Below are 14,909 nucleotides of genomic sequence, written 5' to 3'. Positions count from 1 at the left end.
CCCATGTATTGATGCAAACAGATGTTGTGGTCATTGAGGAGAGCTCCTAGAAGTGCCATGTGAATGTTACAGATGATTGCTAACAGGATGGAGCCCTGGGGGACTCTGTATGTGACTTGATGGCATAACAATCTAAAATGGCCCACCTGGAATAGCTGGTGCCTGTCCTATAGGCAGAAGGCAAACCAACTGAGTATTTACTGGCAAGGATTGTGAGAGGAGTTGTGTGATCAACTGTGTCGATTGCTGCAGAGCAGGACTAGGAGACATGTACTCCCTTTTTCCATGACCTGCAGGCATGGTCATTACACTGGTGCTATCACTTTTTCTGCACCCAGACTTGTAATCTGGTGAAAGCCCTCAGTGATTTATTTATTTAGTTTCAGGGCTATGTTTTATTTCAATTGGCTTATCTGGGAAGGTTGGTGATTGAACCACAGTGTGTAAGAGTGTCCTAGTGTACAGCCACTTTTTTGAGAAGCAGCATATTAAGCCTGTTTTGATAGATGAAGTTGATGTCCTTTGTGGGACGGGTGCATTGGTAATAAGGGGCAACAGTGCTTGGCCCGTTATGGATCTGATCATGGTGGACAGTGCAGCGTCATCCTCATATATGGAGAGTCTAAGAGATACACGGATAGCTGCAAGCTCGTCAGTCGAGATGCTCTTTGTGGACACACTCTGATGGGTTTGGTGGGGCCTGGGTTGGAGGTGGTCGAATTATCAATAATGTTTGTCCTGATGTTGGGGATTTTGTCAGTGAATGCATTATTAATGTCAGGGAACTGTTTGACAATTTCTGAATTTGAAGTTCTGGAAAGGGGGGCGGGTGGGATGGGTTACAGCAGTGTTTTATTGCCTGAAAGAGCACAGCTTGTGAAAGCGTGGCCTTTATTGTTTTTATTAACTTTTGAAATGATTAATAGCGCAGTAGTGAGGGACGTTTTAGAATACTGCTCTTAGAGTGGGAGTGAATCATGAAGAGCGCAGCCTACCTCTAAGAGCAAAGCCTTTATGATGGTTCTACCTTTTCTGTAAAATGCACTGCTATTTCCCATGATCCTGTCATGCAAGCAGTGTTGCACTCTGCAAAATGTCTCGGATGAAGTTCCGGGATAAGAAATTAATATGGCATGCTGCGAGTCAACAATAAAACGTCACTCGCTTCCTCAATTGTGCACATGCGCACATCACATCATTTCTTACTCGGCACAAAGTGTGTCCCTAGCCACTGGGTAGTGCACGTTTTGAGCCCTGGAGGTGTACACGGGTTTGGGACAGCAGCACTTTAGGAAGTTGTGAACTATTAGATGAGTCAGTTCGTTCCCTATCTGATTGGTCTGTGGGAATTGGCCAGCTAGAGTTGTGGCTGGCTAATATGGCCAGTCTCTTTCCTCCGTAAGATGTAGTCGAATGTCCATTTGCTCTATCTGGTGACTGCTTAATACCACTTTGCGATTAAGGAACCTGTTGTCTGTTAATGACCCTTCTTTCCAATGGCCCCTCCCGTCTTTCAAAACGAAATCCTGGGGATATATATGTCCTAATAAAGAATGCAGTCTCGGAGGAAACCATCCACTAAGTGCATGGATAACATGTAGCGTGATCCGCAATGCACTTAATTAAACATGCAACTTTCATGAAAGAGAACACACTGGGGCGAGACATTGTTGGAAATCCCCACAGTAACATTTACATTTTTTGATGGTAAGATAAATTCAAGAAAGGAAACCTAGCACCGCAAGTTAAGCACTCGCCAGAGACATCTCTTTCCATTCTACAAAACAAGGGTTCAAACCTCTGCATGGTCGATTCAATCCTTCATCCACCCAAGGTTAACAAATAGAGTCCCATGAAACATTGAGCCTGTGACATATGTATCCAGCGCTATATAAAGATGGCATTATTATTATTACATTTTAAAACATTTGCAATGCTATGGTAATCATATGTATTGAGCGCTTGTATTTGTATTTTCGGTATTTTTCTCAATTTGGTAAATATTGGCTTCATACATTTGTTGCCATTGTAAATAAACGTGTTATTATCGACTTACGATGTTGTGTGTTTGCTTTTGCTGCAACTCGATGATGTAACATGTCTGCTGTAACTCCCTATCCTGGGAGGAGAATGTATAGGATCCTTGGGCAGTGGTCTAAATTGCTCTGTTTATCCTCTTTGCTTTAGGCTCCCTGATCATGGCCACTGGATTCCTATTCTCTCAACGTTCAGTGAGCAAGGTCCTTCTGCACCGTGGTGGCCAGATGCTCACCTTCAACACGTCTGCACCCTTCGGAGCCGGCTCCTGCTTCACAGTGCCCCTGCGCCATGTGTCTTGCATGGCCCACCGCAGTGAGGTGCCCTCCATGATCCCCCTCAAGATTAAAGGCCGACCACTCTACTTTTTGCTGGACAAGCAGGGGCAGGTGTTTAACGCCAAGCTCTTTGACATCACTGTAGGGGCCTACCGCAAACTTTAGCCTGCATGAGCGGAGTTGGAGGACACTTACTGAAGTGGTGGAAGGTAACAGCAAATTCTGGAATGTTGCCATGGGAACTTAATGAAGACTTTAACGTGGTTCTTTGACACTTATTTCATGTGCTTCCTGAAGAAGGGTAGATTATGAGCTGTTCCTGGTTATTTTGGGGCACCGATGGAAGGGAGACTTCAATCTGGATGTGATGGGTTTGTCCGTTTGCTTTTTAACACCACGCGTTTGTTACATTGTGAGTGCCTGCAATAAACTCTACGCTGGGCAAAGTGGGTTCCTTAGCTCAAAGGTCTCCAACATGGCAATCCTCCTGGACGAGGGCAGAGCTGTTCAACTGCTTGTTAGCATGCACGTGTGTGCATCCTGGAGCGTGACCTGACACACGGACAAGGCACTAAGATGGGATCCTTTTCTCAGTTGGAAGAACCTCTGGATGTTGGCTCTGATGGAAGATTAGGTCCAACTCTAGGAATTCATGTCCCTCTTTCCCGTGTAAAGGCCACAAGCGCGCGTTTTGCCTCTCTCTGATGCGCCAGGTGTTTTCTTGTCCACATTTTGTGGGCAGTGGCTGTAAAATCACATACTCGCGGATGCAGGTTTAGCTGATCCTTAACGCTTTGCTTTCCTCCGACTCGTAATGGATGGATGCTGCCCCTATCTTTCACAAGTTGTGGTGTGCCTGTTGCAGCTGAGTTTGTGTACCATCTGTTTGGTGTGAAGAAGTGGGATGTTCCTATTGTGTCCTTGCAGTCCCTTGACATGTGTCGCCATACGCTGTACTGTGGCGGGACAATGTAGCTAAAACCCAGCCGATGATCATGTGGCAATAAAATGTGATTTATTCATCATGGTGTTGGGTGTTCTACCTACGTAGCCCCCCCAAAACGTGTAAGAAGGAGGAGAGGGAAGATGTCAGGAACTTCAAATCACCAAAATGGCAGGGTTAATGGAAGGGCAAAAATATCAGAAGCGGGCACAGCTGTCTTTTTTTTTTTATAATTCTTTCTGAGTTTGTCTGAATTTTAATAGGAGCTATCAGGCTACAGACGATCCCATGAGACAAGGATCCATTCACTACAAACAAAAATAACCAGGTTGAACCACCTGCTAATGCGTGATGCTCTCTGAATGCTCAGCACATGCGCTGGTGATTCGTATAACTTAGTTTCAATTATTCTTTTTTTAATTTCCTTCATAAGATCCATTCACACTCTTTCGTACATCCTTGTATATTCTGCAGTTATAGCTTCAATTAATAACCAAATCTTTTTGTGAAAATAACAGGAAGTTCTTTATTCCAAATTATAAGCCAATGATGGCTCTTTCTTTAGGCAGAACAGGCTCCTAGTTCTATATGTAGCTATGAGCCAATGCATTTCGGAGCTTTACTCCCTCATCCGGGCTATATTTGCTAAATAATGATATGAAAGGTTATTTATAACGCACTTAATACCCAGAGGTTTCTAAGCGCGGACCCAGGGATCGATCCTGTGTTGCTCCGTGTCGTCTTGCTTCCAAGGTGAGCATGTAGCCGCTGAGCTATCCTCCTGAGACATTTAATAGCCACATTTAATACAGTACGTGAAATTACATTCAATATATACCATTGTGCGCCATGTTTGTTCATATTATACAGAGGAAAGAAAAAGCAAAATATCTCCATAAGCATGATTATATTCATTACGTTCAGCTTAGAAAAATGAATATTCGTAATTGCAACTTTCAAATGTATGGTAAATGTCATAAATCATACTTTCACGACTGAGTCTTTCCACTGTAATAAAATCATAAACGGTAAGTACGATTGACGTAAATGTTGTGGTTACCTGTGCCACCACGTGTATTTAAATTAACATCAAATACCTTTGATTCCCCGACTTCCCTTGTTGGAGTCACTTCGCAATCTAAATGGTTACCTGTACAATTATTCATATTAGTTTGCTAACTTCTCGAGTCACCCGATGTAAAAATCTTGTGCGATCGTGACTCACCTAAGGCGGCTGAGAGGAAATCCGCACTTGCCGTGGCGAACCTCGAGAGCGCGCGTCGCTCTAAAGCATTTAAATGTAACTATGGAGACCTGGTTGGGCGTCGCAATGCAGCAGCGTTGTGCTGACTTGCCTATGCCTCGCGTCCCACCCTCCCATGGCAATGGGAGGGCGGGACCTGGTCTCGGCATTCATGTCAATGTTCCCATGGAACTGTCACGTTGACGTCCCCATGACTACAGGGGCGCGAGGAGGGGGGAGCAGGAGGAGGAACGGGAAGTGACGGAGGGAAGGGGTTGGGATGTGAAGGGCAGTTGGAAGTTGTTAGTTAATAAATACGGACATGTATCCTGAGCTCTGTGTCTCATTGCTGCGCCATGCGTTTTACCCTGCGCTAGGCCACAACAATGGCGACGGCGTGAGCAGAGCGGCCCTCGTGAGGAGTGCACTGCGGTCTGCCCCCCAACGACCCCACATCAGTGACCGAGCGCTCAAAGGCGCGGCCCCTCCCGGCTGGCCCCTGCACCTGGCGCAGGCCGCGGCGGTGAGCACGGGCAGTGGAAGCCCCGCCCGCAACAAGTCTCGAACGCAGCAGGGGAACGCTGCATCATACGTGCGCACGGCACACACACGTGCCTCCAGTGGTGGAACACTGCGCAACGCACAGTAGGCCAGCTGCCCTGCACGCACGTGATATCCGGAGGAAGAGCGCCTGCAGCTCCAGGCCTGGAAGGAAGGGAAGTTGCACACATAACCTGGGCATTTGCCCAATAGTTATGCCATTTGTTTCCAACATTACTCATTTTATCAGCCCCTTCCGTTTCCCCTCTAGTAAGGTGCTGCATGAGACATTTCCTTTGTTTGGCATAACAAGGCCGCAGATTTATTTATTACATATACAAAAACCACTGCAAACAGGTATTAAATTTTTGATCCAATAGGTGTGGCGACTGCTCCTCGTCCTGCTTCCCCCTTTTTCTCCATACTGATTGCAGGCATAACTCCCCCAAGGCCTTCGAGTCTGAGAAACCGCCTGCCCCTGCAGGTCTTTGCGGACTGGGAGAGCGCCGTTTGTTGGGGGGAAGTTGAGCCCCAATTGCTACCGCCAGACACCCCCGCCGTTTAGGCTCCCAGGAGGCGCTGTCTAGAATGGGCGAAGCCCCTTCTGGTTTAGCAATGGCTCATTCGGAGTCTTAGTCTTATCCTGGGTTGCCACAACCCGCCTGTCCATCCTGCGACAACGACGTCCAGGCTCCGCCATAGCTGTAGGGTGGGAGGGTGGGAAACGAAGTCCTCCTCTCTTGGCGGGCGCCCGGCTGCTGGAAGAGCTGCAAGTGCTCCCAAGCCGGGCGCCCGCTGTACTTAAGCGCCAAGCCACGCCCCCTTTCTTTGTTGCCCTTCGCGGGCTTTCCGGGGCTCTTGGCGCCCTTTCCTCAGCTCTTTCGCCCTCCTCCCGGGGGGGGGGGGGGGGCAAGAGCGCGAAAAGGAGTAAGGCCCCTGCCCCGGTTATCGGGGTGCCTCCTCCACTCGTTGCACTCCCCTTCGTCACCTTCAGAACCTGGGCATTTGCCCAATAGTTATGCCATTTGTTTCCAACATTACTCATTTTATCAGCCCCTTCCGTTTCCCCTCTAGTAAGGTGCTGCATGAGACATTTCCTTTGTTTGGCATAACAAGGCCGCAGATTTATTTATTACATATACAAAAACCACTGCAAACAGGTATTAAATTTTTGATCCAATAGGTGTGGCGACTGCTCCTCGTCCTGCTTCCCCCTTTTTCTCCATACTGATTGCAGGCATAACTCCCCCAAGGCCTTCGAGTCTGAGAAACCGCCTGCCCCTGCAGGTCTTTGCGGACTGGGAGAGCGCCGTTTGTTGGGGGGAAGTTGAGCCCCAATTGCTACCGCCAGACACCCCCGCCGTTTAGGCTCCCAGGAGGCGCTGTCTAGAATGGGCGAAGCCCCTTCTGGTTTAGCAATGGCTCATTCGGAGTCTTAGTCTTATCCTGGGTTGCCACAACCCGCCACGCCAAAGGTGGGTTCTCGCCCACCGTGGCTCCCCCCTTTCCTAGCTTATAACTCCAGTAGTTTTGTGCAGATGTTCCAGAAAAACAAATCCATTCCCTGCTCCGACAAATGCACACCGTCCTTTAAGTAGTACTCCGTGTTTTTAAGATTGATCAGACCATGCCTGATGTGTTGCAGGCCTCTCCCTTTGCAGAACTTAGCCATGGCCCAGTTCAACTTCCTCCTTGAGTTTTCCACGGCTGCCTGACTCTTGGCGCCCCTCCATTCGCGCCTCGAGATGATTTCAGACCATATGATTTCCGTGTCCCTCAATTGGGCCGCCAGTTCCTGCAATGATGACATCATTTCTCTGAGCAAGATCCCCCTCCCCAACTCGGCCAAATCATTGCCGCCGAGGTGTACCACCAATACGTCAGGCCTCCGATGGCGCCTCAGGAGACTGCGTATGTGCCCGTGCAGCTGTGCCCATTTCATGCCCGGCACTCCGTGCCACTGCACCCGGTACTCCCCGGCGGTCAGCACCTCCTGCTTGGCTGACCAGCTTCCCTTGGCCCTTGTCACAAACGAATGGCCCACCACCCAGGCGGACCGCCGCCTTCCCCGCCTTGGTGCTACTGCGGGGAGACAGGAGGGAGGAACTGTTAGTCTTGCATTTTTTCAGGCCTGACATACCGCTTAAAACAACCTGACCTCCAGCCCCCAATCTGTTTGATTGTTTCCGCACCCAGGCCCATCCCAGCCGCGGTTGTGGCGGCCCCAATCCTGAAGGAGTGTGTCCCGAAACTCCCACTGGAGAACCCCGCCTCCCCCAGTGTTCTGTCCAACACCCTTTTGAACTGGAACAGGCTTAGTGCTGTTCCATCGTTGTGCACCAGGAAGGAGGCCTCCTCCCCCGTGTGGCACCTGTGGATCAGGTACCTGCTCACGCATCCTACTGGGCAGACCGGACTGTCTTGCACCCTCCCCAATGGGATCATTCTGCCTTTTCCCATCTGATCGGTCTTGGACCTCCTCAGATATAAGCATAACTGCTCCCCCTGTACCCTTACATCACAGCTCCTTAAGAAACTCAAACCTTTCCCCTTTTTGTTGGCAGGCACCAGCTCGCTTACCCTCAACGCCCCAAAAAATGCGAGAGAGAAGGCTGCTGCAAACAATCTTATTTCGTACTCGTCCCTGCACACCACCCACAAGTTCCTGATCAGTTTGTGCAATTTTCCCACATCTATGGGCCGTCTCTCGTCGGGCTTTGCCAATACCTGTTTGGCCCAACCTTTCATTGCCATGACAATATAATGCTCCCTCGTGGGATCAGGCATGCCCCTTAATTTGTAGAATTGAGCAATCGCCGCCAAGTGATATGCCACCCACGCCCTGGACCGTCCTTGGCTCCAGGACCATCCCACAAAGGCGCGCACAGGCCGGCCCTTTTCGCTCTCGGGCAGTATGTTACTCTGAAAGGCCCTGAACCGTTCCCAGCATGCCTTGTATCTCCGCATAGTGCCTGGTGCGAGGGCCCTGTTGATCAGTGCGCTCAGATCTCCCCAACCAGTCCCCACCACTGTGACTGGAAGGGTGTCATCCGTGCGCTCGCCTCCGGATGGTGTTCCCGGAACTTTCCCCACTGCAAACGAGAAAGAGAATCAGCGGCCACATTCTTAACCCCGGGTATATGACGCACCCTGACTTCTGCATTCAGTTGCAGCAAGCACCTAGTCAATTCCCTGAGCAGCCCCAGTGCCCTCCCGTTCCTGCTTGTTCCCTGGTTGATAATCTGGACCACTGCTAGGTTGTCTGACCAAACTAGCACCTTCTTGTCTTGCATCTGCCCTGGCCAGAGCTTGAATGCCACCACTATCGGGAACAGCTCCAGTACCGTAATGTCCCTAGCGATCTCCCTGGACCGCCATTCCGCCGGCCAAGCTTGCCCGCACCACCTAGAGCCCAAGATAGCACCAAAACCTAGGGCCCCTGATGAATCGGTAATCAGGTTCGGTCCATCTCCCTTCCCCAGGGGTTCCTTCCACACCAATACCCCGTTAAAGTGATCCAGAAAGGTGTTCCACATTTCTAGATCTTTCTTAACCTCTCTCCCTAGGCGCACGTGTTGGCCTGCGTGTTTCAAGCCCACTGTCTTCAATTCTATGCTTCTAGCGAATGCTTTACCTGGAGGGATCACTTTGCCTGCGAAATTTAAGCTGCCTGCTAAGGACTGGAGCTCTTTCAAAGTGGCTTTCTCCTTGCCCAACAATCCCGCAATCACTTCCTTCAACCTCAGTACCTTGTCTCCCGGAAGCCTGCACACCCCTGCTACAGAGTCAATTTCAATCCCCAAAAACACAAGTGATGTTACCGGACCCATCGTTTTTTCCTTCGCCAGAGGTACACCAAATTCTTTCATCAACCCCTGAAATACCGCCATGAGGTTCTTGCAATCCTGGGTCCCTTGGCCCCCCACAAACATGAAATCATCAAGGTAATGCACCATCCCCCCAACCTTGCTTCTTCGCCTTACTGCAAATTCCAGGAATCTGCTAAACCTTTCAAAATACGCACATGAAATTGCACACCCCATCGGTAAACATTTGTCGTAGAAGTAATCCTGCAACACCTTGAACCCCAGCAAATGATGGCTGTCTTTGTGAATCGGTAGCAACCGGAAGGCTGATTCAATGTCCGCCTTCCCCATGAGGGCCCCCACACCCGCTGCCTTTACCACGTCCACTGCATCTTCAAATGTTGCATAATGCACCCTGCATTCTTCCCCCGAAATGCCATCGTTCACCGACTCCCCTTCGGGGAAGGACAAGTGTTGGATCAGTCTGTACTGCCCCTTATCCTTTTTAGGTACCAAACCCAATGGTGAAACCACCAGGTTTCCCAGTGGAGGAGTGCGGAAGGGGCCAGCCACCCTCCCCAATTGTACCTCTTTCCCCACTTTTTGCGCCAATATTTCGGGCATAGCTAGTGCAGATTTTAAATTGCAAGCCTCCTTAGTTCCTAACTGCCCCTGGAAGGGAATCCTAAATCCCCACCTGAAACCCTCCCATAACAGTTTTGCGTCACCCCTTTCGCTGTATGCATTCAAGAAAGGAATCATGGCCTGTAAACGTATTGGCGTGGGCAGCTCTGTTTCAATCATGCTTGCTTTTCTCTTTGCCCTTTGCGCTGCCCCTTGACTTGCCCTCTCGGCTGGTGGGGCTGTGTCTCCCTGCGCTCGCTGCTTTTGTGTGTTTGAACCTGCACGCATTACCATACGTGCACCTCCCTTCGGCGAACAACCAACATTCTGGCAACTCCCCTTGGTAACTGGGCCGGTTGGTCCAAGAGGAGTTCCCACGAAAGGACCCCCTCCCTTTCGCATAGGACCCCCTGCCCCTGCTATGTGCTGTTCTTTCGTTTGCCACGCTCTCATCCACCGGCCTGGCTGGGACCGATTTCGTATCTATGCGACCCCCCACGTCTACTTCATCCATGTCATTCCCGGCCATACCTGCATTTTAAGTCTAAAACCTTTATCGTAGTTGCTCCATGTATCCCCCCATGCTTCAAGTATTGCTCGTGAATATACTGCTCATACGCCATCAATGCCACGCCATCTTGTGGGAATTTTTCTAACATGATCGTGGCATAAACCCTGAATGCCCTCAACCAGGTATGTATGTTGAGCTCTTTCCTTGGCCTCTCCCTCTCCTTCTTCTCCCTTTCCCTCTCTGTGGGTTCGCTGAAGCCTTGTCCCGCGGGGACCATTCCCAACAATTCCATAATGTCCATGAATTCCTTCCTCCAAACCCGCTCTTTGTATGCCAACGGGATATGCCATGCCAATGCATTGATCGCCACTCTGGCCGGTGCAAACCCTGGCATGGGCCTCCCGTATATTGTGTTACTACTGGCCTGCTCCTGCCCCTGTACCTGTGAAGAGGCCTGTGCCCCCCACCAAGGTGTCCCCCCAATTTGTGGCGTGTAGATGGTGTTTGACCCCTGTGTCGCCATCTGCACCGGGTTCCCTCCCATTACTGGCTGTCCTGCACCTGCCACTGGCTGACTCACCCCCGAGCCAAGTTGCTCCGTGCTCCCATTCTCTCCTTGTATTCCCTTACCCCCCATGTTCAAAGCATTCTTATTAACAGGTAACTGACAATTTGCACCCGTCACCCAAGCTTCCATGCATTCCCTGAACATACCTTTCACCATCTCCAAGGTGGTTGGCGCCTCCGCTGCTACCGCCGGTGTGGCTACAGGTGTGCTGCGTGGACCTCCCACTGGTCTTGGAGCCTCAGCAGGGACAGGTGCCGGAATGGCCTCAACCTCCTGCGCCCTCCCCTTTCCCTTGGGGTTGGTTTTTCTTTTCTGTGCTGCCGCCGCTTGCTGCTGGCTGTCCTTGGCTTTCTTGGTCATCACCCTTTTCCTTTTGGTGACCGGCTCCTCCTCGTCCTCGAGCTCCTCGATGTCCAGCTCTCTCCCTTCCTGCGAGTGCACTTCCACCCATGCCTCCTCGATGGGTGTAGGAGGGAACAAGATGGGTGACTCCGCCCTCTGATTGCGTCCCGCAACTTCCGCTCCCACCTGTGCTGCCATTAACTGCATCCAGTCGTTGCCATATTTGTCCCCTGCTTTTCTTGCCATCATTAAAAAAGCCTCCAGGTCTTCTCTCTGTTGTTCCTCTTGGCTTTTTCCTTGCCTTTGCATACTTTTTCTTTAAGCACTGCCCTTGCCAGCAATGCCCGCTTTCTTTCTTTCACAGTCCTCGTAGCTTAGTGAAAATTTCTGCTTACGTTGTTGTCCTTTCACTAGTTGTTGCCTTGCCTTAGTTTGCTCCTTCCAACTCCTGACAACACCCTTAAAAATTGCTCAGGTCGCCTGCCTTGTCAGCCCAAGCACTCCTCACTTGTGCAACGACCTAATGCTTGCACCCCGGGTGCTCTGCGCACGAAACGGGAAGTCCGCTTCCTGCTCCCGCCTCCACGAGCCGTTCGGATGCAAGGCTCCTCTTTACTCTGCAGCGTCCAGCCGGCTACGAGCGTGTGGTTCCCTGCCGCTTCCCCGCTCGGTGGGTGTTCCCGCCTGCTTCCGCACCTTCTTTCCTGCCTACTGAGAGCGTGTAGCTCCCTGTAGATTCTCCGCTCGTTGGATGGCCTGCACCGTTGCGCCACGAAGTCCCGCCTTCTTTCCGCCGGCCACGCCAAGAATTGCCGTCCCGGAAGGAACCTGCCTCGGGACCCTCGCGCTCCGTCGCCGCCGCCTCCGGATACCGTCTGCTTGTTGGACCCGCTCTGCTCTGCAAACACGAAAGCGCTGTCCCACGAAGTCGATTCCCACACGTCCCGCGAAGTCCTCCTCTCTTGGCGGGCGCCCGGCTGCTGGAAGAGCTGCAAGTGCTCCCAAGCCGGGCGCCCGCTGTACTTAAGCGCCAAGCCACGCCCCCTTTCTTTGTTGCCCTTCGCGGGCTTTCCGGGGCTCTTGGCGCCCTTTCCTCAGCTCTTTCGCCCTCCTCCCGGGGGGGGGGAGGGGCAAGAGCGCGAAAAGGAGTAAGGCCCCTGCCCCGGTTATCGGGGTGCCTCCTCCACTCGTTGCACTCCCCTTCGTCACCTTCACAAGGCACGTGGATTCCACGGAGGGGGGCGACTCCCCAGGAACTACTCAACCATAAGGTACAGCACATGTACTCACCCCAAGCAAAGCACAGGCAGAGGCCCAGGGCTACGTCCCGTGGCACAGAGTGCTGTGATCAGCAGGAGGGGGTGGACCTCTGGATGGTGCTCGTGCCTCACTAGGCGGCCATCCATCATCGGTGAGAAGGGGAACTGCATCCCACAGGGAACATCCTCATCCAGACCCCCGCGAACACAGTGGATGGTGCTCGTGCCCCAGAGGCGGCCATCTGAAGGAGAGGTACATCACTGATCCAGTGAAGGCACTCTAATCTTGACGGGATGTCAGACCAAGAGGACGGTCAAGGAGCGCAGCCTCAAGGAAACAGGCCCCCAGCGCCAACAGCACCTACCAAAGACCACATACCATACCAGCTACCGGACATGTTAGCAGCTCAAATGCCAGGAGCTTTTGATGTGACAGACACCAGCAACATGGGCCCCAGGTGGAGGACAAATGGATCAGGGATTTCGATCTATATATGGGAGCAACGGGACCAGTTGCAGACGCAAGGCAAGTATGTCTCCTAAAGCTAGCGGTAGGCTCTGCCACGCGCGACATCATCGACGAAATGCCCCAGGACTCCATAGACTCAATTCAAGACCTCAAAGACGCGCTGGCAGCCTATTTCGCGCCGCACACGAATGTCGATTATGAAAGACACTTATTTCATAGCACCAAACAAGCAAAAGGAGAGACAATGGGCGCATACGTCATGAGACTGCGCACCAAGCTAAAACACTGATTTCACCAACTATTCCAATACTGAGGCCCTGAGGTCTCAAATCATATCAGGGTGTGAGTCGCAAGCTTTCCGCAGGAAGCTCCTCCAGAAGTACCGCACCCTGGAGGAAATCCTAGCGCTAGCAAGAGTGGAAAGAGCCATTGATTCACAGGTGGAGAGTTTTGGGAACACCACTGCCGGAGAAAACATAAACAAACTACAGCAGGAGAGAAGTTCGGAGGAACTCTTTTGCTATAAATGCGGGTTCGAGTACCCTCATGAAGGAACATGCCCTGCAGTCGGACAGAGTTGTACGTCCTGCGGCGAGGAAGGACACTTCAAGGCAGTGTGTAGATTGTTCCGAGACGGAGGAAAAGACCGGCTCAAAGACAATACGTCTCGCATGAGAAGTCGATACTGAGGGCCATCCAATCCCAACCCAGCCCCGAGCACGCCCAACACCCAGAATCAACCCACGGGAGACCAGAGAGACTCTGGAGAGGACCGACAGAAGAGGAGAGAAAGAAGGAGGTTTGTTATGCGCGCACGTCCTGAACGTAGGTCAAGGCGGCATGTAAGATACCTGGTAGAGCAATTCCCTACAGTCTCGGACCCCAGTTCATCCAGAAGCGACCAGAGGAAGAGGGCGTACGTTTATGCCCTGGGCAACCCCACGGCGACAGCCCACAGCCTGACATTCATCATAAAACTACAAGAAAGACCAACAGAGTTCCTGATAGACACTGAGGCCACCATCAATGTGGTGAGTGAAAAGATATACTCTGAACTTCCGCAGAAGCCGAAACTCCAGCCAGCCACGGTTGACATATATGCTTACGGGCCAAGACCCCTTTGAGATGCCTAGGTCAGTTCAGCGGGCTCTGCCTCTACAAAGGGAGGGAAATGAGAGTCCCAATCCACGTTCTGGCCACCGAGACAGACAGTGGCTGCGTCCTGAGTTTCAAGGCAGCAGCTGGTATGGGCCTAATCCACATACTCTACAACATCATGGTCCACAAATACATTGACCCTGTGGAAATGATAAACAATCTATACCCAAAAATATTAAAGGGAATCGGAAAGCTCAAGAACAGACAAATCAAATTCCATATGGACAGTTCTATACGTCCAGTGGCCCAACCATATTGGGGAATCCCGGTCAACATCCAAGTGAAGGTCGAGGAAGAGCTCCAGAAATTGCTAGAGCAAGACATTATCGAAAAAGCCACCGGACCCACCACGTGGGTTTCCCCGATCGTCCCGGTCCCCAAGAAAGGATCCGAGGCCATAAGACTGTGTCAACATGCGACGCCCAAATCAAGCAATCAAACAAGAAAGATACCCTGCACCCAGGATCACAGACATGATCCACTTGTTGAACGGGGCGAAAGTCTTCTCCAAACTTGACTTACAAAAGGGGTACCACCAGCTAGTACTTCACCCAGAGAGTCGCAATATAACAACCTTCGTCACTCACGTCGGCCTGTTCAGGTACAAGAGATTACGTTTCGGGGTGTCCTCAGCAGCGGAAACGTTCCAGGCCGAAGTGCACAACATCATTAAGCATATCCCGAACTGTCGTAACTATTCGGATGACATCTTGGTGTTTTGCGCTGACGTGAGCAAACACGATGAAGCACTAATGAAGGTGTGCAAGGCCTTACACGATGCCAACCTTACTCTAAACAAGGAGAAGTGCGAATTTCGCAAAACCACCCTAAAGTTCTTCGGTCATGTATTTTCCGAAGAAGGAATGACCCCGGATCCAGAAAAGGTAGCGGCCCTAAATGACACTTCTGCCCCAACCAATGTGTCTGAACTCCGATCTTTTCTGGGTGAACCGCTGAGAAAACTGACCCATCAGGATGAGAAGTTTGAATGAACCAGCGAGTGCCAGAAAGCTTTCAAACTGATTAGAGAAAGAGTTGCAAAGGCGGAGAACATGTCATATTATGATCACAACCAGAAGACGGAGCTAACGGTCGACGCCAGCCCTGTGGGCTTGGGGGCTATCCTGGCGC

The 14,909-nt window shown here is 51.3% G+C and overlaps 1 protein-coding gene across 1 annotated transcript in view; it reads left to right on the top strand.

Moving 5' to 3' along the window:
- The window catches only part of TMEM223 (transmembrane protein 223), a 28,265-nt gene extending 25,642 nt beyond the window's left edge, over nucleotides 1–2,623 (top strand). The window contains exon 2 of the mRNA XM_069645156.1: nucleotides 2,188–2,623. Within this exon, the coding sequence (XP_069501257.1) occupies nucleotides 2,188–2,480 (293 nt within the window). The 3' untranslated portion in view covers nucleotides 2,481–2,623. The remainder of the gene's footprint in view (nucleotides 1–2,187) is intronic.
- The last annotated feature ends 12,286 nt before the right edge of the window (nucleotides 2,624–14,909 follow it).

The sequence above is a fragment of the Ambystoma mexicanum genome, chromosome 2p, assembly GCF_040938575.1.
Source record: "Ambystoma mexicanum isolate Mex_15411 chromosome 2p, UKY_AmexF1_1, whole genome shotgun sequence".
Classification (NCBI taxonomy): Eukaryota; Metazoa; Chordata; class Amphibia; order Caudata; family Ambystomatidae; genus Ambystoma; species Ambystoma mexicanum.
Note: the sequence above shows the minus strand (reverse complement) of the source record. Positions and strands in the feature narration are given on the sequence as shown.